Source organism: Nanorana parkeri, unplaced genomic scaffold (assembly GCF_000935625.1).
Source record: "Nanorana parkeri isolate BGI_ZX_2015 unplaced genomic scaffold, ASM93562v1 scaffold109, whole genome shotgun sequence".
Classification (NCBI taxonomy): domain Eukaryota; kingdom Metazoa; phylum Chordata; class Amphibia; order Anura; family Dicroglossidae; genus Nanorana; species Nanorana parkeri.
In genome coordinates, this window is record NW_017306377.1 from 489,249 (window position 1) to 509,298 (window position 20,050).

A 20,050-nucleotide genomic window follows, 5' to 3' on the forward strand; every position below is an offset into this window, starting at 1 on the left:
GGAAATCGGACTGGTACTCTTTGGTCTTTGTTGTCTGTATTCCTCGCCACTAACAACTTGGTATAACCCAGAGATGTGACGCCATGTAACTGTAATTTATCACCTTCTCTGTCTCCATTCCTGGTAGTGTTGTAAACTAATACCTATTTGGAATCTAGGGAAAATGTTCAGCTTGACCAGTTTTATTCTCTGCATGTATGTAGTTTATTCGGGTAATTTATTTTGTGCAGCTACTCATCGTACCTCAAACATTTTAATTTATTTTAAGTCATTCTTTGTCTGCTGGATATGATACATTGTTTTTATAAAAGCTGAAAATAAAGCCGGACCGAGGAGTCTTTCAACAGAACAAACATTTTGGTAGCCTGACTTGCTGTGATGTCGCCAAAAAACTCCAACAGGACCTTCTAAATATTTATTTCTAGAATTGCCTGAATACACGGCTTCTTTAATCATTTTGTCGCAACTGTAGTACTGTGTGTGCTCTAGTTCTCCGCTGCTGGAACTTGATGTGGTTCATCTGGTAGGCATAGATCTAGAAGTCGGCTTCCAAAAGGAATTCGCACTAGTGTGGTTTTGAGGCCAATTTACTTCATATGCAGTTTGGATTTCGGTAGTGGAAGTTATTTATATACTGCCAGCAATTTACATAGGAGGCATTCACATCAATTCATCTTAACATTTAAAAAATGCCCTTTCTGAAAAACAACCAGATGAGTTCCCTGGAAAGTCTATATCCACGGAAAGAACTAGAATTTAGTTTATAGGAGATCTAAAGTCCCAACATATACAGGTCTATTCACTAAAGGGTGAGGAGTCTGGAGACGTGAACAATCTAGGACAACATAGCTGAACTGGAAAAATTCCCCCATTCAGCTCATGTTCCAGTTCAGCTATGTTGTCCTAGATCAGGGGTAGCAAACCTCCGGCCGTGGTGAATCTACAAATCCCATGATGCATCTCTCTCCGGGAGTCGTGGCTGTGAGAATCTTGCAATGCCTCATGGGATTTGTAGTTCCACCACAGCTGGAGGGTCAGAGGTTTGCTACCCCTGTCCTACTCCTCCTGCCTTCTCCAAACTCTTCACCCTTTAGTGGATAACCCTGAAGGTATCCTGATATAACATCAGCATTGTAATAGGGATACATATTAGAGTTTGTGATGATGCAATCCAAGCTTACTTGCATCCCTTTTAGACATGTGCAGCCGCAAAAAATGTGTTCAGTTTCGCTTCGGATTGTGTTCATTTTGTATTTCCGAAATCGGGTCCTGTATGTGTTTCGGATCGGATTCAGACGAATTTCCGAAATGTGGGGTTTTGCGCGAACGGACGAATGTTCGTAGGCACGTATGTAGCAGAATTGGCACAGTTGACATTTCTGGTTGCTGTGCTCTAGTCTTCACTATTAAAGGGACATTCAAATCCTTTTCTTAATTTTTTTAATCCGTTTAAACGGTGAAGATAAAATCACAGGAACATGAAGTAATGTTTTGTTTTTATCTTCACATGCTATGAAATCCTCTTTTTGTAGTTATTATCGTAAATTTCAAACTTAGTTTCCATTAGGACGAAATTCATACTGAATCCGAAATGCCGAACCCGGAACGAAACGAATCGCACATGTCTAATCCCTTTTATGTAGTGAGCGCTGCCTTCCGTCTGCCCATCACTATCACCAACTTCCTGGATTCCCAGTGTTCTTTGCGTCTCTTTCCCTGCTGCTTGATGTGATGCAATCTCCATTTCTCAAGATTACATATCCCATCATGCATTGCTTCCAGCAAGCAATGATGATTGTACATTGTTGAGACATTGATTGCAGTTTAGAAGGCAGGCTCTGTGAGAATGATATAGGTGAATGGATGTCACCAGCACACCAAGAGTGCTCGTTCATCATTGCTGAGCCTGATGAAGGGGACCCTGCGCTGCCCTGAAAGCGCTGGTTCTGATGACATGACGTTTTAAATAAACGAGCACTTTGGACTACAATACTCTTGGTGTGCTGCTGACACCCATTTACCTATATTATCTGGCGGCACCATCTGCAGTCATTACGAGCACCCCCCCTCATTTGATCTGTGTTTTCTGGTAAGGAGTGCAACAAGGGCAACTCTACGTTTGTTTCTGTGAGAGTGATGACACAAGGAAGTTCATAGTCACAGGGCTGAGTGAAACGGTGTCAGTGCATTGAGGAAGTACATCCTATGGACATCATCAATAAGTAAGATGACAAATTTCTAGATGGATCTGGTTATTAGGAGCGGGATCGAATTTTTAGAAATACAGATAAATTTTAGTTTCTGATCATAGATATCCTTCAATAAATAGACAACCCGAGCAGCTGACCAATCGGTGAAACAAGAAGAGGCGGCCCCTGGAAGATGGAATCATCAGAGTGGAGACGGGGTGCTTCAGACCATCGGAGGAGAGAACTGGAGATGCTGGCCAGCCTTAAAGGAGAACTATGAGTTCAGGGCTTTTCCCCATAGTTCTCCTAAGGGTAACGGGAGGACACAAACTAGCGTCCTCCCGTCACACTAGGCTCAGTATACTGTGAGCTACAGCTCGCTGTATACTGAGACGCTGCAGCTGAAACAGATCCCGACAATTATGTCTGGATCCGCCCAGCTGCGTGAGTGACAGCTGGCTCTGCCTATCTAGAGGCAGAGCCAGCTGTACCTGCCCCCTCCCCGTCCGTTCCGCCAGTCAGCGCTGCAGGATCGGAGCGGGGAGGGGGGAATCCAGTCACTCCCCTGTCACGGCAGAGAGCCGTGACAGAATCGAGAAGTGAGCGAGCGACGGTATGTGTTCGCTCACTTCCCGATCTACTGAGCCGACCTGTGACAGTCTCATTGTCACAGGTCGGCTAGAACCATGCGGAGGAGGGAAAAGCACTCGCCTCATAGTTCTCCTTTAAATAAATGAGCTTTTTCCTTGAATACACATTTGTTGTAACGCGCTGCATTGGCAAAAATAAAAGAACATGGGTCAGATACGTTTATGGTGCACCAAAGGGGTCACATGGGTGGTTGAAAAGTGACAGTTCTGCCTCCAGGGTGCTCAACGATGGAACTCAGCAACTTCCTCTGTATAGCTGAGCAATAGTTATCGCCAACTAGACACTCATTGCCAGCGATCACCCCATGGCAACCAATCAGAATCCATTTTTCTGTGATGGGTTTATAGTAAAATAAACAAATATTGTCCAAATAGAAGAATCCTATGTATTCATCCTTGAGGGCTTGTTCACACCATATACAGTGCGCGGTTAGCTGCTGGAACGCGCCGTATCGCATCCCGGCCAGCTTCCTGCTTTCAGAGGCGATCGCCCGCGCCAGAATGAGTTGCACATCAATGCCTGCGTTCTGGTCCAGTGCTGCATGCACTATTTTTTCATATCACACTGGACCGGAATGCAGGCATTGATGTGGCACTCATTCTGGCGCGGACGATCCCACTGCGGGCTGGGGGATGGCTGCAGCGCCATTGACTTCAATGCACCGCCACGCCCCTGAACGCAGGAAGCGGGTTGGGATGCGATACAGTGCATTCAAGCAGCTAACCGTGCTGAAACGCACTGTATATAGTGTGAACAAGCCATAAATGTTGGTGTGCTCTTTGTATTTCTTTTAGATCTGCGCAGTAATCTAGTGTGACATGTGGAGCTTCCTGTAATAAAGACCGGTTACTACTGCTCTCTCTTCATGTGCAGGATGACTGGTCTGGTCACTGCCCCCTCCTGTAATAAAGACCAGTCACTGCTGTTCTCTCTCCATGTGCAGGGTGACTGGTCTGGTCACTGCCCCCTCCTGTAATAAAGACCGGTTACTACTGTCTCCGCCCCCTCCTGTAATAAAGATCGGTCACTGCTCCTGTACTAAAGACCGGTTACTACTGCTCTCTCTCCATGTGCAGGGTGACTGGTCTGGTCACTGCCCCCTCCTGTAATAAAGACCGGTTACTACTGTCTCCGCCCCCTCCTGTAATAAAGATCGGTCACTGCTCCTGTACTAAAGATCGGTTACTACTGCTCTCTCTCCATGTGTAGGGGTGACTGGTCTTGTCTCCACCCACTCTTGTATTTTATTGCAGGCAGCTTGCAGTGGGTGTGGCCAGATGGGTCCCTCCCACAGCTATATGCTGTGCGTAGGTTATGCACAGCACAGTGATGATGCCATTACTACATTTACAAAGTCATATCTGGGGTTACAAAGGTATTTGTGGCTTTATAGCCTTTGTGGCTTTGGAGGAAAATATTTTCATTAACTTTTTTACGTGCCTCGAGTTCAGCTTTTGATGCACGGCCCTCTGGACATGTCGAGGGCCACACTTAGGTCCCTTGTATTTATTAAGTTGGCTGCCACTGGTTTAGGGCCCGTTCACATCAGGTCAGTGCAATGTACCACACAATGCATTTACCATCCCAAACGCACCTCCCGCCTGATTGACTGCGCGGTACCTTAATACAGTGCGATGTGGTGGAAAATAAAATAGTGCATGCGTTACTTTTCTCAACCACACCTCAATGTGTTGCGGACATTCGCATGGCAGCCGGGAGGTTTTTAGGGGCCATATGAATGGAACCACAACACACCTGCATTGTTAGGCCTCATACATACCTAGGCGTTTGTGTGTTCCCATTGATTTCAATGGGTTCCTGAACGCACAAAAAATGAAGAAACGTAATCCATGATGCAACATGCGTTCCACATTTTCTTCCTCAACGTCCGTGCGGTTTTACATGTGCAGCCGTGGAGGAAGAACGCACGTATGCTGCATTTGAGGTGCCATTAACTGGTAATGGCACAGCAAGCGCCTTTTGTGAACACGCGTCAAAGCGTGCATTTTTGTGCGCGTTTGACGCAGTTTCATCACTTAGGCGTGCATGTGGACTAAATGCACGGTAGGTGCGTTGCACGGTACCATGCATTGATCGTATGGTGTGAATTGGGCCTTTTGGGTTCACAGAACATTCCAGAATAACTGAGATTTCCCAACTTGTTGAAACTTTTTCCTGCTGTAAATATTTCTCATAATGTAGCAATTTTGATTTCCTGTTCTCATCCTGGCATATGACTGCTCCCCTCCCCCAGTCATGCATTGTAACTCTTCACTGGAAGACTCTGGCGGCAGCCGGGACTTCCTCATTTCTGTGGGCGGGCGCACCCTTCGGGCTCCGATCACTGACAGGGACCCGGGAATCGGCGGCCCACGTTTATACAGCGAAGAGCTCCCGGAGACTACATGTCCCATGATGCACTAGGAGCCCAGTTGGCAGGCCGGGGCAGTGCGCGGACACGATCCGGGTGATACATCGCAGAGACCGGGGGGGCCCCGTGCACAGACACGATCCGGGTGTCAGATCGCAGAGCCCCGGGGGATCGCGTGTCCGTGGAAGTGACGTGTGATTGGAGCGGCGTGCGATCTGCAGTGTGTGGGTTCCTGATCCCCCTCCATCATGGAAGATCACAGGTATCCCGTTATAGCAGGATGGTGGCGGGGTCACATGGGTGGCTGGAAGGTGACAGTTCCTCCTCCAGGGTGCTTAGCCCTGTCCATGGAACGCTGCAACTTCATCTGCATCCATGGCTTGCAGCAATACTTAGATACTAACTGCCAGTGATCACCCCATGGCAACCAATCAGAATTCATTCTTCAGTGATACGGCCACAGCCAAATGAGATCTGATTTGGGTTGGTGTGGCCATAGATGGTCCAATTCAAGTGGAGGCAGATGGTGGGTGAGGGTGCTCAAATTTTCCTTGCTTTTACAAAATTAAATGGCATGTGAATTGCGCAGGCTGAGGCCGATTAGATGTGTAGAAGGCACAGAGTAACTGTGATTAATCTCAAAGCCATGTAGTGCATGTATGTAGTATGTGTAGTAGTATGTATGTAGTATGTAGTGCAGTACATTAAGGTTAAGGAAAATTTGAGCACCCTCACCCACCATCTGCCTCCACTTGAATTGGACCATCTATGGCCACCCCAACCCAAATCAGATCTCATTTGGCTGTGGCCGTATCACTGAAGAATGAATTCTGACGCCCCCCGGGTTGTTACGCCACTGGTCACGTTATAATGGAATGATGTGGCAGCCCTCAACGATGGACGTCAATGGTTTAGGCAGCGAGCAAGGGAATCCATAGGTGGCAGCCCTAAACGAGGGGTGTGAATGGTTTGGGAAGTGTGGAAGGGAATCCATATATGGCAGCCCTAAGCGATGGTCGTCAATGGTTTGGGTTGCAAGGAAAGGAATCCATAGGTGGCAGCCCTAAACAATGGGTGTCAATGGTTTGGGTAGTGAGGAAGGGAATCCATATATGGCAGCCCTAAGCGATGGACATCAATGATCTGGGTAGCCTTAAGCTATGAGTGTCAATGGTTTGGGTAGCGAGGAAGAGCATCCATAGGTGGCAGCCCTAAGTGATGGATGTCAATGGTTTGGGAAGTGAGGAAGGAAATCCATAAGTGGCGGCCTTAAGCAATGGATGTCAATAGTTTGGGTAGTGAGGAAGGGAAGCCATAGGTGGCAGCCTTAAGCAATGGATGTCAATGGTATGGGTAGTGAGGAAGGGAAGCCATAGGTGGCAGCCTTAAGCAATGGATGTCAATGGTATGGGTAGTGAGGAAGGGAAGCCATAGGTGGCAGCCTTAAGCAATGGATGTCAATGGTATGGGTAGTGAGGAAGAGAAGCCATAGGTGGCAGCTTTAAGCAATAGATGTCAATGGTATGGGTAGTGAGGAAGGGAAGCCATAGATGGCAGCCCTAAGAGATGGACGTCAATGGTTTGGGTAGCGAGGAAGGGTATCCATATATGGCAGCCTTAAGCAGTGGATGTCAATGGTTTGGGTAGCGAAGAAGGGAAGCCATAGGTGGCAGGACGTATATCTCTTGGGAACCTGGCACTTTGCACTTAGTGGTTTGCTTTGTGTAGCGAGGAAGGGAAGCCATAGGTGGCAGCCCTAAGTGATCGACGTCAATGGTTTGGGTAGCTAGAAAGGGAAGCTATAGGTGGCAGCACCAAGTGATGGACATCAATTGTCTTTGTAGCAAGGAAGGGAAGTCATATGTGGCAGCCCTAAGCGATGGTTTGGGAAGCCATGGGATCAGTAGATTGACTTTTATCTGCTAGTGAAGTGTCACTGAAGCCTGAAAAAAGCCCCTGTAGATCCTACAATGTGGCACCCACTGGGTACACCAGGGTCGGGGAGGGTTCTCAGTCCTGGGCAGTCTCCACCTAACCTAAGACCCAACCTGGAACTTACTCAAGGATTTAGTGGGGAAAATGGGGTGGAGGGCGAGTACCAACAAAGGAAGGGGCCTGCTGTGCTGAAAATTTTGCCCTTAAAGGGAATATATCACTTTGGCCGTTAATGGCAAAGTGACAGGTTCTCTTGTTAGAATCCATCTACTCATACTTTCCCTGTGCTCTTTCCTGCTGCTCCGTGGAAGCTTTTGGTACATATCCAGTACTTCTGGGCATAGAGGATCGTGTGATCTCCTTCCAGGATGACATGCTCAGGTCTAGGGGCCAGTCGCTACACCACCACACTGTCACCAGTCCAGGAAGAGGAAGAAGTTACCCCTGTGGAAGCTCTGACTACATCTGGGAGTGAGCTCACACTGCCAGAGCTGTGTGTGTGTGTGTATATATATATACTGAGATCAGATCATGTGACACTTAGTGTTGAATCAGTTTTTATTAGTATTTTTTAACAGTTCTTTAACAATCAGTATCAAAACTCAAGAAGGGTACAAAAAGTACAATCAGTACATAAGGCGGCAGAAGGGGAAATAAATGTAAATTGGAAAAAAAATAATAAAGAAGAATAAAGGCACTTATTAGTAGATGCATATAAGACAGTTCAATATAGCAACAATAACGGTAACGTTATGGACGGCAGCAGCATACGTGGTGGGTGACCACGGCAAACGTCCCACACGGGGCTCAACTGGAAAACATCAGGGGACATCCATCTCCCGCTGAGGGACGCGTCTCTTCCGAGGCGTCGAAGGCAAGAGAGTATTGAGGTGAATGAGCCCCCAGTCAGGTATTGGAGGAAGAAGAGGCCTCCATCCGGCCGGCCGGTCTGTTCGATCTTTGCTTCCACGGAGCGGCTGATACAAAGCCGGGGAGGGTCGGTTTGAGTGGCCAGTCCGGAAGCGCGACCTGGGGGAGTTCCAGCTTGCCCAGGACGGAGGGGAGGTCGCCCAGGGAGCTAAAGATGGCTGTTTTTCCTTCGTGACATGTGACACTTAGAATGCACGCAGACGTATATATGCTGAGATCATGTGACACTTAGAATGCACGCAGGGGGTCTTTATTTAACTAATGATATGACTTCTGAAGGTAATTGGTTGCACCAGACCTTATGTAGGGGCTTCATAGTGGAGGGGGTGAATACATATGCATGCACCACTTTTCCGTTTTTTTTATTCGTTATCATTTTTTAGAACAAGTTATTTTCTTGATTTCACTCCGCCATTTTGGACAATTTTGTGTATGTCCATCACATGTAATCCAAATAAAAATCCATTTTAATTCCAGGTGGAAATGCAACATAATAGGAGAAATGCCAAGGGGGAGAATACTTTTGCAAGCCACTGTAAGCCTCTGCTTTTCCAGTAAAAGACTAGCTAAGCCTTAACTGAGCCTTCTGGTTGGTCAGTGAGGTTTCTTGTCTTGTTAAAGGACCAATAGGAAAGCTTGGAAGGTGATAAGGGCTGGTCCTATCTTGACTTTTCCATATAACTCAGCTACGTATACCTCTGCTTATGTATCTTTATAATTTTATGTGCAGTTTGTATGTCCAGGTTTATTCTTCAGACTGTTATTCTTTAGAAACAGGGGGTCCAAAGCAGGCTAAACACCCCCCGCCCCACCTAGACCTACTTTCATATGTACAGTGGGGCAAAAAAGTATTTAGTCAGCCACCAATTGTGCAAGTTCTCCCACTTAAAAAGATGAGAGAGTCCTGTAATTGGCATCATAGGTAGACCTCAACTATGAGAGACATAATGAGAAAACAAATCCAGACAAATCACATTGGCTGATTTGGAACAAATTTATTTGCAAATTATGGTGGAAAATAAGTATTTAGTCAATATCAAAAGGTCATCTCAATACTTTGTTATATATCCTTTGTTGGCAATGACAGAGGTCAAACGTGTCCTGTACGTCTTCACAAGGTTGGCACACACTGTTGCTGGTATGTTGGCCCATTCCTCCATGCAGATCTCCTCTAGAGCAGTGATGTTTTGGGGCTGTCGCTGGGCAACACCGACTTTCAACTCCCTCCAAAGGTTTTCTATGGGGTTGAGATCTGGAGCCTGGCTAGGCCCCTCCAGGACCTTCACATGCTTCTTACAAAGCCACTCCTTTGTTGCCCGGGCGGTATGTTGTTTTCTCATTTTGTCTCTCATAGTTGAGGTCTACCTATGATGCCAATTACAGGCCTCTCTCATCTTTTTAAGTGGGAGAACTTGCACAATTGGTGGCTGACTAAATACTTTTTTGCCCCACTGTATTTCCTGTTCACATGTTCCCAGAATAAAAGTAAAGACCTTAAAGTGATCTTCTTCTACTTGATCATCATCCTGCTTCCACTTCTAATACCTGTCAGTGTGAAGTGGCGACTGTAAAGGAGAGCGGGATGTTGTGGCTGCATCTGCTTGTCAAGAATTTGAAGATGAAGTTAATCTGCTTATATTTTGCCTTCCCTGGATTCTGGTTTTCTTCATCACCAGGAAATTGTAAAATAAAACTTGTCTGTTTTCTTTACATTCCTTATTTTAGACTCTGAAGTCATCACTAGAGGGTCATTTATATAGGAGCACTAGCACCCGTAGAATGGCGCTCATGAGTATAGGTCTTTGTGCTTCTCTATGCGGTACAGCCAGATTATGTACATGGCTTCCTGAAAGCAGCAGACTGCCCCAGGTAATGCCCACATATGATGGCGAGCTCCCATGGTTGAAGGAATTCAAATCCAATGACTGAAAGGGGTGGGCCAGAGACAGTAAAGTGGGGAGGAAAGGGATAGATTGGGGGTGGGAAAACTCCGGCCCTCCAGCTGTCATGGAACTACAAATCCCATGAGGCATTGCTAGATTCTCACAGCCACAGGCATGACTTCCAGAGACAGATGCATCATGGGATCTGTATTTTTCTTCCCAACCGGAGGGCCGTATTTTTCTCACCCCTGGTGCCGGGTGTCCTCCAGCTATGAAATGAGGGGGACTCTAGCTGACTTCGGATGTGAGAAGCTCACCGTGTGCAGTGAAATCAGAGGAAACCATTTCAGTGCAAGAGAGGCGCCGGTACAAACATGCCACATGAAGGGAAGGCCGGAGTTTAGCTTTAAGGTCTTGGAGGAGAGCGTGGCCCTAAACCACCAATGAGCCACAGCCTGAATGCCGTATCATCGGTTTAGGGTCGGCATACACGTTACAATCTGATTGTACAATCAACTGCATTCATTTTAATTTTTCAGGCCTGTTCCCCTGGATTTTCTCCTGGTGATCCTGCCAGTAACACACTTCCTGTCTTAGGGTGACGACTCTCACTCACTAAACCATAGCTCAGGAGAGTGGCTTAGGGTGACAACACTACTTTTCCTTAGACACTGCTTTGTGTGTGTGTCATCTGTAATCATTTGTTACTTCTCTTCCACAGTCCGGACGTGTCTCAAAACATCGAATCTTGTGACGTGCCTTTGCCAAATCTCCAACCACGACACCAGGAGCTCATCCCCACGCCGTTCGGTCCTGTAAGTACTTGTCAGATGGTTCCATACCCTATGCTGCTGTGATACTGCAAGATAAGGGGAGCTGCAGTCAGTGGAAGCCAATCAGATGTCAGCTGTCATTTCCAAGCTCATACAAAGCTATTGATCTCTGAAAGATGATTGGTTGCCATGACACAGCCACTTCCCCTTTTCCCTTTTTTTTGGGACATCGGCAGTTTTGTGTAAATAGGAATATACGGAATAAACAATCCTGAACACGTCACAATGTTTCTGTACGTTAAAAAAAATATTTTTGTTTGTAATAATAATATTTGTTACAATGTATTTGCTTTTCTTTAGGGTCCAGTCACACCATATCCAGTAGAGCTGCAGCTAACGATTATTTTCAAAATCGATTAGTTAGCCGATTATTAAGTTCGATTAATCGGATTAAAATAAATGTAAAAAATGGCTCCAGTGATGGCACTATTAGTTTGTATTGAGAGTGTAGTCCATCACAGGAGCAAGCTTGGAGCGGTGGAAGTAAAAAAAGAAAAAAAAAAAGTGTGGTGTGCAATATAGTGAAATTCAAAGTGTAAAATTGTACAGCAATGAATGGAGAATGGCACCGGCTATAGAGGACTTACTTCTTCTCCCCGCGTCCCTGTGCCGATCGTGGATGTGGGCGGGCGGTGAGCGTGCAGTAGGGAGGAGGTGCGGCGTGTGGAGCGTGGATGCGGCCGGGCGGGTCTGGCAGCGGCGAGCGTGAGGTAGGGAGGAGGTGTGGCACGCAGCGTGTGGAGCCGTGTACAGGGCCAACCAATCGGAAGCCGATTAATCGATGATTGAAAAAGTTGACAACTTTTTCAATCGATTTATTTCGATTAGTTGTTGCAGCCCTAATATCCAGTGTGGTTTGAGCCCAGAACACACTGAATCGCATAGATGAAGCCAGGCCGCGCTCTGGGGCGGGAGGGGGCATGGCAGTGCCATACCCATCAATGGCACCGCAGTCACGCCACCCCCGCCCGCAGTTCGATTGCCCGCATCAGAACACGAAATACATGTTCATGTTCCAGTGCAGTGTGTTCAGAAAAAATTGTACATGCAGCATTTTTCCCGATCGCACTGCACTAGAATGGAGGGCATTCCTGCACCTCGTGTTCTGGTGCGGGCGGTCACGCTGCAGGTGGGGGGCGTGTCTGCGGTGCCATTGACATGAATGGCACTGCCACTTTACCTCCCGCCCCAGAACGAGGTCCAGCTTGATGTATGCGATCCAGTGTGTTTCCGGAACGGACTGCTCCGGAACGGACTGGATATGGTGTGACTGGGCCCTCAGGCTTTGTTCACACCATGTCCAGACCAGAACAGTTTGTTCCCAGACCAAAAAAGCATCCCAATGTATCCCTATGGTATGTCTGGGCTCTGTTCACACCAGCGGAGTCTGTTTCGGTCCAGACCAGAAAATACTGCGTGTCTCATTTTTTCTGGTCTGGAATGCAATGGAACGCATCAAAAATGCATGCAAATGCCCTGGACTGCACCTGGAAACCTATTTTTAAGTTTAAAAAAAAAGGCATCAAAATCGCGGTAAATATGCACTGCACTGCTTTTGCAGATGTGCTCCAGACATGGTGTGAACATAGCCTGAGACCAAAACCCTTTCCCCGCCAAAACATTTTTTTGCACACATGTTATAATCCACATTTTAGGCCTGAAAATTACTGAAACCCCCCAGAATCATATATTTCCCAAAAGCACAGACCCTGTCAAATAAAATGGCGGCAGTTGCAAATTTTTATGACGCATGATTTTAACACAACTCTATCAAACTCAAAATTTCTGTAAAAAATACAATTAAGTTAATTGTAGTGCAATTATAAAAAAATATATAAAAGACGAGGTTGTGCCGAGTAAACAGATACCCAACATGCTGAGCTTAAAACTTGCGTGTGCCTGTGAAACGGAGAAAATTATAGTACCCCAAATTGTCCACAGGCAACACTTGAAAAGCCTGTTTAGAGTTAACTGTGAGTATTGGCCCTAGAATTATTGCTCTCACTCTGGTGCATGCGGCGATACCTAACAAGTGTGGCGTTATCAGATGTGTGTTTGCGTTAGTATGTGCAGGGTTTGCGGGGGAGTTTTAAAAAAAATGTCTGGGTATTTTTGAATTTATTTAAATGTTTTTTTTTTTTTCACTTCACTCCATTGTTATCACATAGTGGGGGCTCAAAAGCACATTGGAGGGGACAAGTTTTCTTTAATGTGACATTAGGGGTCTATTAGACTCCTCTTGTTCAGTCCGTGTGTATGGTCAGATTTAGAGTAGGCCTAAAAGGCTCGGACCCACAATGGTGCTTGATTGGGCTTTGTATGACAACTGTTAAGGTCCCCACACACCGTACGATAATCGTGGGAAATCCTGCGATCGTACGATTAAGGCCGTAACACACTGCACGCGAAGCCGTGCAGAGCGAAGCAAAGCTCTCCGGCACTGAGCTTCGCATGCAGTGTGTGAGCTGAGTGCAGTCAGATGATTGACTGCACCTTCAGCCAATCGGCTCGTCTGTAACAACCGGCCAGACGTTGCATCCCGTCGCGCCGGTTTATACGCGCGAGCCGATTGGCTGAAGTTGAAATTGTTCATCTTGGCACGCTCAGCTCTGCGAGCTCTCGCAAGCTGAGGTGCCGAGAAGAAAGTGACATGACACACTGCTCGCAAAGTCAGCACGCCACCGCTCCGCGCTGCTTCGCGTGCAGTGTGTCACGGCCTTTATCGTAAGGTGTGTGGAAGCCGTGCGACCTTACAGTAGTTTGAAAACTACTTGAACATGTTTGTAAACCAGCCGAGCATCGTACGATGTTCGGCGGGTGTGTAGCATGTTCGTAAGATAAAAGCCGGACGGGCCGGTGTGCGCAAGCGCACACTGCCAGTTCGGCATTGCGGTCATCGGAAGCCGCCCCTCAGGGCGTGGCTTGCGATCATCGCAAGTACAATCTGCCTGTCCAAGATAGGCAGATCGTACGTTTTTTTAAGTACCTTACAACCATCGCAAGACAAAAGTCTTGCGATGGTTGTAAGGTGTGTGCCCAGCCTTACTCAAGATCTGCTTGTTCATGTCTAGGCTATTGGTGGATTTCAGATTAGGACAGGCGTGGGCCACTCCAGCCCTTCAGCTGTGCTTTAACTACAAATCTCATAATCCCTCTGCCTCTGGGAGTCATGCCTGTAAGTGTCAGTCATGAAATGCCTCATGGGACTTGTAGTCCCACAACAGCTGGAGTTGCCCACCCCCTGGTTTAGGATAAGCTCCCATACTTCCAAAAAACAGGAAACTGCACTTTGCTGCCTGGGGAAAGCTCACATAATTGTTCTAAGATCTCCTGAAAAGGGGAAGCAGTCTGGCATTAGAACGGACACATGATTATATCTAGTGTGATAAGTATTGTTCTCGTCATGTAGTAGTCATGACATACCTGACCTCATGAAGACACCAGAAATAGAATGCAAATGTCAGAGGCTGTCTATGTTCAAATGTTTTTAACACAAGATACACACAATGTTCACCCAATATTCTCATGTTTTTCTAATTGGAATTAAAGTGGAAAAAGGTGTGAAAGTTGTGTGAAAACATTTATAAATGGACCCTTATCAGTTTCATCTGCTCTCCTCATAGTTTCATAGTCATCTGTGTTTTTATTCTTTTACCACTAGAGTGCGCCATTTGTTTTTTCGTTTGGGAGCCACTGATCAGGTTCTAAAGCCCTAATAGGCAACCTCGGCACTCCAAATCCCATCATGCTTCTGCCTTTAGGAGTCATGCCTGCGTCTGTCAGTCTCCCAATGAAGAGTGCCAAGGTTGCCCACCCCTGTTCTTAAAGAGGAAAATTATATGAATATTTAATCTGGTTTACAGAATTGTTTTAGCGGTTTGTAATAGCTTTGCGACATGTTGGGTTTGAAAATGTAATAGTTAGATCAGGGGGCGGTAAATTCTCTGGCCCTCTAGCTGTTGTGGAACTACAAGTCTCATGAGGCATTGCAAGACTGACTGTTACAGGTATGACTTCCAGAAATGTATAGGATTTGTAGTTAAAGCACAGCTGGAGGGCCGGAGTTGCCCACCCCTGTGTTGTATGGTGGCTATACATGGAGCAATTAATGAAATTCAATTGTTGGATGCAACTGGTCCATTTAATCGAAAACAAGATCCAAAGTAATAGTTCAATTAGTCCTCAATTAGTCCGTTCTGATCCTATACAAAAATCAGCTAAATAGAATTTCATGACCAGATATTTAGAGGTGCCATCCACAGAATGATCATATTGTTTTAAGTTCGGTGACCCAGTATATGTCTTCACAATAATTAATAGACTTATATTGATTTATTTCTGTAAACAATTGTTTGATCAGATTGTTCTGTGTATGGCCTCTGTTCAGGTGTGTAAGAGTTCTCATTAGGGATGCACCGAAACCGTTTTTTTGGTTACGAGTACAGATATTTTGCTTTTGGTATTCACAGATGCTGTGTACAGATACCGGTGCTTCCGCTGGCATGGAGCCGGCTTCCCAGGCAGGAAACCGGGCGGTGGGTAGTAACATACCACCCGGCTTCCTGATTGCCTGGGAAGCTGGTTCCCATGTTTGGCTGGCTCGATTTGTGATTGGCCGGAAAACAGTCTTCCCAGGCAATTAGCATTGAGTAAGTTTCCCGGCCAATCGGGAAGCAGGCGGCAAGTAATGACCCGCCTCTCGGCCTCCTGATTGGCCGCCAAGCCGACTTCATGCTGATTGGCTGGGAAGCTGGCTTACCGGCCAATCAGCATCGAGTCAGCTTCCTGGCCAATCAGGAAGCCAACTCCATTTTCGACTATGGCACTGGAGATTTTCATCTGACCGGAAGTCCAGGTATTGGGGAAGGTATCGGAGCATTAGGACGAGTACTCGCCCACATACTCTGTATCGGCACTGGTGCATCCCTAGTTCTCATTTTGCCTGATCACATTTTTACATACAACAGATCTCAGATGTGAACTAATATACCTTCTCACTGCCATGACCTGCTCAATGGCAGCCATTGTTTGCACCCCACAACACTGTAAACTCTTAGACCATACTGCTTGTGCATGTGATGAGCCTGGCCATTGAGAATTGTATACAATCTCGAGCTAGGGGCAGGTCTGTCATTATTCTCTTGGCCCGTCACATGCACGAGGACGAAGTGGAATATAGATTTCAGTAGTACAGAGTTCTATAAGATGTAGACAAACCTCGGCTCTGAGCCAACCTTGGCAATGAAGGGGTATATTAGTCCTTATCTGAACTTTGTTTTTATTTTTCCTTTTTATCTGTAATAATTTTTTAAAGCTCAACTCCAGCTTAAATAAACAAAATCTGCAGCCTGACACATTTCAAAGTAAAAAAACAGCCATTCCAGAGCTGTTCCTGCACCACTTCTTTTCTACCACTAGATGTCCTCCGTTTTCCACGTCTGGCAACCACCATCATTTAAAGTGACACTAAGCTCAGGAGTTAAATCCTAAGAATACATTCAAGTGCCCCAACTATTAACAAAAATGTATCTTATTTGTGTATCACTCGGCTGCAGATCCTCAAATCATCTCTGAATTGGTGCTGACACTGTCCTTCCTTCTGGACGGTGGCTACTTTTGTTCCCCATGGTCCCTGTGTGTGTTGTAAAGTAGCCACCGCTCCAAGCTCGCTCCTGTGATGGACTACATGCTCAGTACAAATTAGTAAACTAAAGGTGAGATTGTAGTCCATCTCGGGAGCAGGCTTGGAGCGGTGACTACTTTACAACACACACAGGGACCATGGGGAACAGAAGTAGCCACCCTCCAGAAGGAAGGACAGTGTCAGCACCAATTCAGAGATGATTGGAGGATCTACAGCCGAGTGATACACAAATAAGATACATTTTTGTTAATAGTTAGGGGACTTGAATGTATTTTATAAATATACAAGTCCAGTTTCCTTGATTTATTATTTACAGATACACTTACCTCCTTGCACACCCAGACAGAGAAAGAAAAGACTGAGGTCATAGGTCATAATAGCAAAGCCAGGATATATTTAAAAGGCCAACGTGTTTTAAAGTACAATGATCCTTTATTAAATGTGTATATCTGTCTCCTTAATCTTCTTCTTCTTTCTTCTTCCCTCTTTTTTCTTCCCTCCTTTTTTTTTCTTCTTGTTTAATTCTATTTATTTTCTTACAGATCAAACCCTGGGCTGAACTTCCATGGCCAATAAAAACATATTTCTGCTTAGCCATCGTCTCCCTTCTGTGTGTGCTTGGCCTAACAATCTCCAACCTTGTGCAACAGAGTAATGAAGATTCCACTGTGTCCCTTATACAGCTGATCGGAGTCGGTAAGCCAGCTGCCTTTTGGGGTCACACGTTCTAATTTGGTTTAGGATGAAGTGAAGGCTTCTAGGTAAATGAAAAGGTTGTTTAATCCATATGAAGGCCAGAAGGTAGTGAGCTTTGACAGCTCTGGAAAAGCAGATGACACACATCAGGAGTTATAATAGTAATAAAGCATATAATAGAACTCTGGAGATGATATCTAATTGTGTCACAGTTCATCTGCAGGGTAATATTTACCATTAGGCACTCCTGGGCCCGGAAAGGGTTGGGAACTTGGGAGATCCCCTTATGCACATTCATAATCTTTCTATATACAGTATTGTGTTCATTTTGTTGCCTGTGGAGGCTTGTTGTCAGATTCAGCAGCACAAGCGGTGTTGGGAGGTGTATATAAAGACCACAGGACTCTGTACATCCTACAATCCTATGACATAGCACAGTCACCCAATTAGAAAAAAAATCTACTTATGTGTTTATGAAAATGAATTTTAAAGTAGAACGAATACTAAAAAAAAGTGCATTTAAATAGGTAATCGCTAGTCTTTGATCATATGACAAGTCTTTGATCACATGACATGTACAGAGAAGGGGCAATAGCAACCTTTAAAAATTCCGTCCAAAGCATGTTTTTTATCAATTTCCTGTAATTACTTTTCTGCATCCCCCCCCCCCCGAATACCCCGTTGTCACAGTTTGCATCCGGTGGGTAGTGGGAAGGCTAATCCTTTTGTGCAGGGGCCGCTTCTTGTGCACTTTGATTTTAACAGCAGAGTCACTTTAAGGTTAAAAATAAATGATGAATAGGGAAACTTAAAGCTCATCACCAGGCAAGCAAAGGAATACCCCAAAACTGCATGGTATAAGTGCTTGTTTTTGTCTAGGGGCTGGAATAAAGCATATTTACTTACCTGATTCCCGCTCCTTCCAGCTCTAGACCGGTCCCCGCAGCCTCTTCTCCCCTTCGCTCCAGTGGTCTAAGGGCCGCTAATGTCATCATGTACAATGCGGGTTTCTGAAACCTGCATTAGGCGTAAAGAGGCTGAGGGACAGTCCATAGTCAGAGGAGGGTGCTTACTGCCTGGGGAGCGGGGAATCAGGTAAGCAAATCTACTTTACTCCAGCCCCTAGACAAAAATGAGCACTCACCCTTTGCCCAGCCTTTTGCCCTTACCCACCACTGAAAGGGTTATTTTTATTTGTTTGCCCGAAGATGGGCTTTAAATCCCTTCCATACACATACATACGTCTAACATGGCACCCATTAGTGACATACAAAGCCAAAAGGAAGTTATACAAGTGTGGACATTATCCATATATACTGGGCACATGCACTTTACCATTATCAGTATATACTGGGCACATGCACTTTACCATTATCCGTATATACTGGGCACATGCACTTTACCATTATCAGTATATACTGGGCACATGCACTTTACCATTATCCGTATATACTGGGCACATGCACTTTACCATTATCAGTATATACTAACTATATTTCAAAGGGAAATCTCCTCTGTGTGTATGTGGTGACATCTTCTTTCAGGCAGTTAACCATGGCACTGCCAACCATAAAGAATACACCATAAAGAATTATTATTGGTGTGAAGGTATGTTCTGTGACCACCTTCTTATAAGGTGTCCCTATCATATTATTGTTTCATAGCTAATTCACAATGCACATGTACATTGATCGGCATCTTTATGGCCGGTTATATTAGGAAACACATTTCCTTCGTTTGCTTTTATACGAAAGTAACTTCCACATTTGTGGTTGTTGCCTCATCTCCACTTCAGCATAAAACGCCTTCATGTGTTTCCTCTTTCTGAAGTAAACAAGAATTTGTAACATTTCTAGATTACTGAGTGAATCCTTCTCAGATGAAGAAAAAGATATCTGAAACCTGCACGTTCCCCACAAATACAACAATTCAGGCCATAATGGAGTGTGTGTGTGTGTGTATAATGTACAACCGAGGCCGCAACATCTTCCACATAAAGTGTCATTTTCAATACTTCAGACCTTAGATGAGCCCTCAATGTATAAACTTCAGACCTTAGATCAGCCCCCAATGTATAAACATCAGAACTCGGATCAGCCCCAAACCCTGTACCTTTAAGAATACAGGGTACTGCTGTAGGCATGCAGACAGCCATCTTCCACACATCATGCTAAAGTCCTCAGCCGTTGTTGAGCTTTCATTGACTTTAAGGTGGTGGGTGGGCCAGGCTTCATAATTGGCCGCCTAGTGGATTGTCTGCTACCTACAACCAATGGTAGCGGGTACAAATGACCGTGCATGCCTATGGCTGCTGACACTTAGTGTACAATATAGGGAAGGATTAAAATTACTGTTGGGTTTTTCTTTCTGTCTTTAACCCCATTGAGGAGATTCTCCTGCCCCTGTGACACTTATACAGTATGAAAGGGAAAATGTTGCCCCTTGAAGGGATTTCCCATCACTTCCTGGCAGCAAGTGAAGGATAACTACCCAACAGGAACATGGGCAGCAATAAAAACCAGAGAGAGGTTTTATCCTTTCCTGTGCAATTCAAAAACATAAAAAGATTTGGTTGGTTTTTAAGATGTAAAATTTCAGCTAAAAGCAATTCACTTGGTCAGACTCATTCATTTAAAGAGACGGTGTTACATTGCCCGTTCTGGAATAAAGTGACGGTGTCTGCTGATATTCCACCCTCCTAACATGTGAAACCAATCTCCGATACTGTGCCTCCATCAGAGCCTTACTCTGTAACTCTAATGGTGGTCTTTCAGGGATAGCGAGGAATGTGGCATCCCCTATGTTAGTGTTGGGCCTGAGTGGGCATTCCCTAGTCATGCATCCATATAAGCACCATTTGACTCCGGAGTTTCCTAGGATGGACTTCCGGTGCAGGGAGGGGGAGAGGGAGCATGCAT

General features: G+C 45.6%; 1 protein-coding gene across 1 annotated transcript in view; it reads left to right on the forward strand.

Moving 5' to 3' along the window:
- The first annotated feature begins 5,422 nt into the window (after window positions 1-5,422).
- Window positions 5,423-20,050, forward strand: part of LOC108784329 — a 33,071-nt gene continuing 18,443 nt past the window's right edge. The window contains exons 1-3 of the mRNA XM_018553097.1: window positions 5,423-5,473; window positions 10,681-10,774; window positions 16,979-17,132. Coding sequence (XP_018408599.1) covers window positions 5,460-5,473; window positions 10,681-10,774; window positions 16,979-17,132 — 262 coding nt within the window. The 5' untranslated portion in view covers window positions 5,423-5,459. The remainder of the gene's footprint in view (window positions 5,474-10,680; window positions 10,775-16,978; window positions 17,133-20,050) is intronic.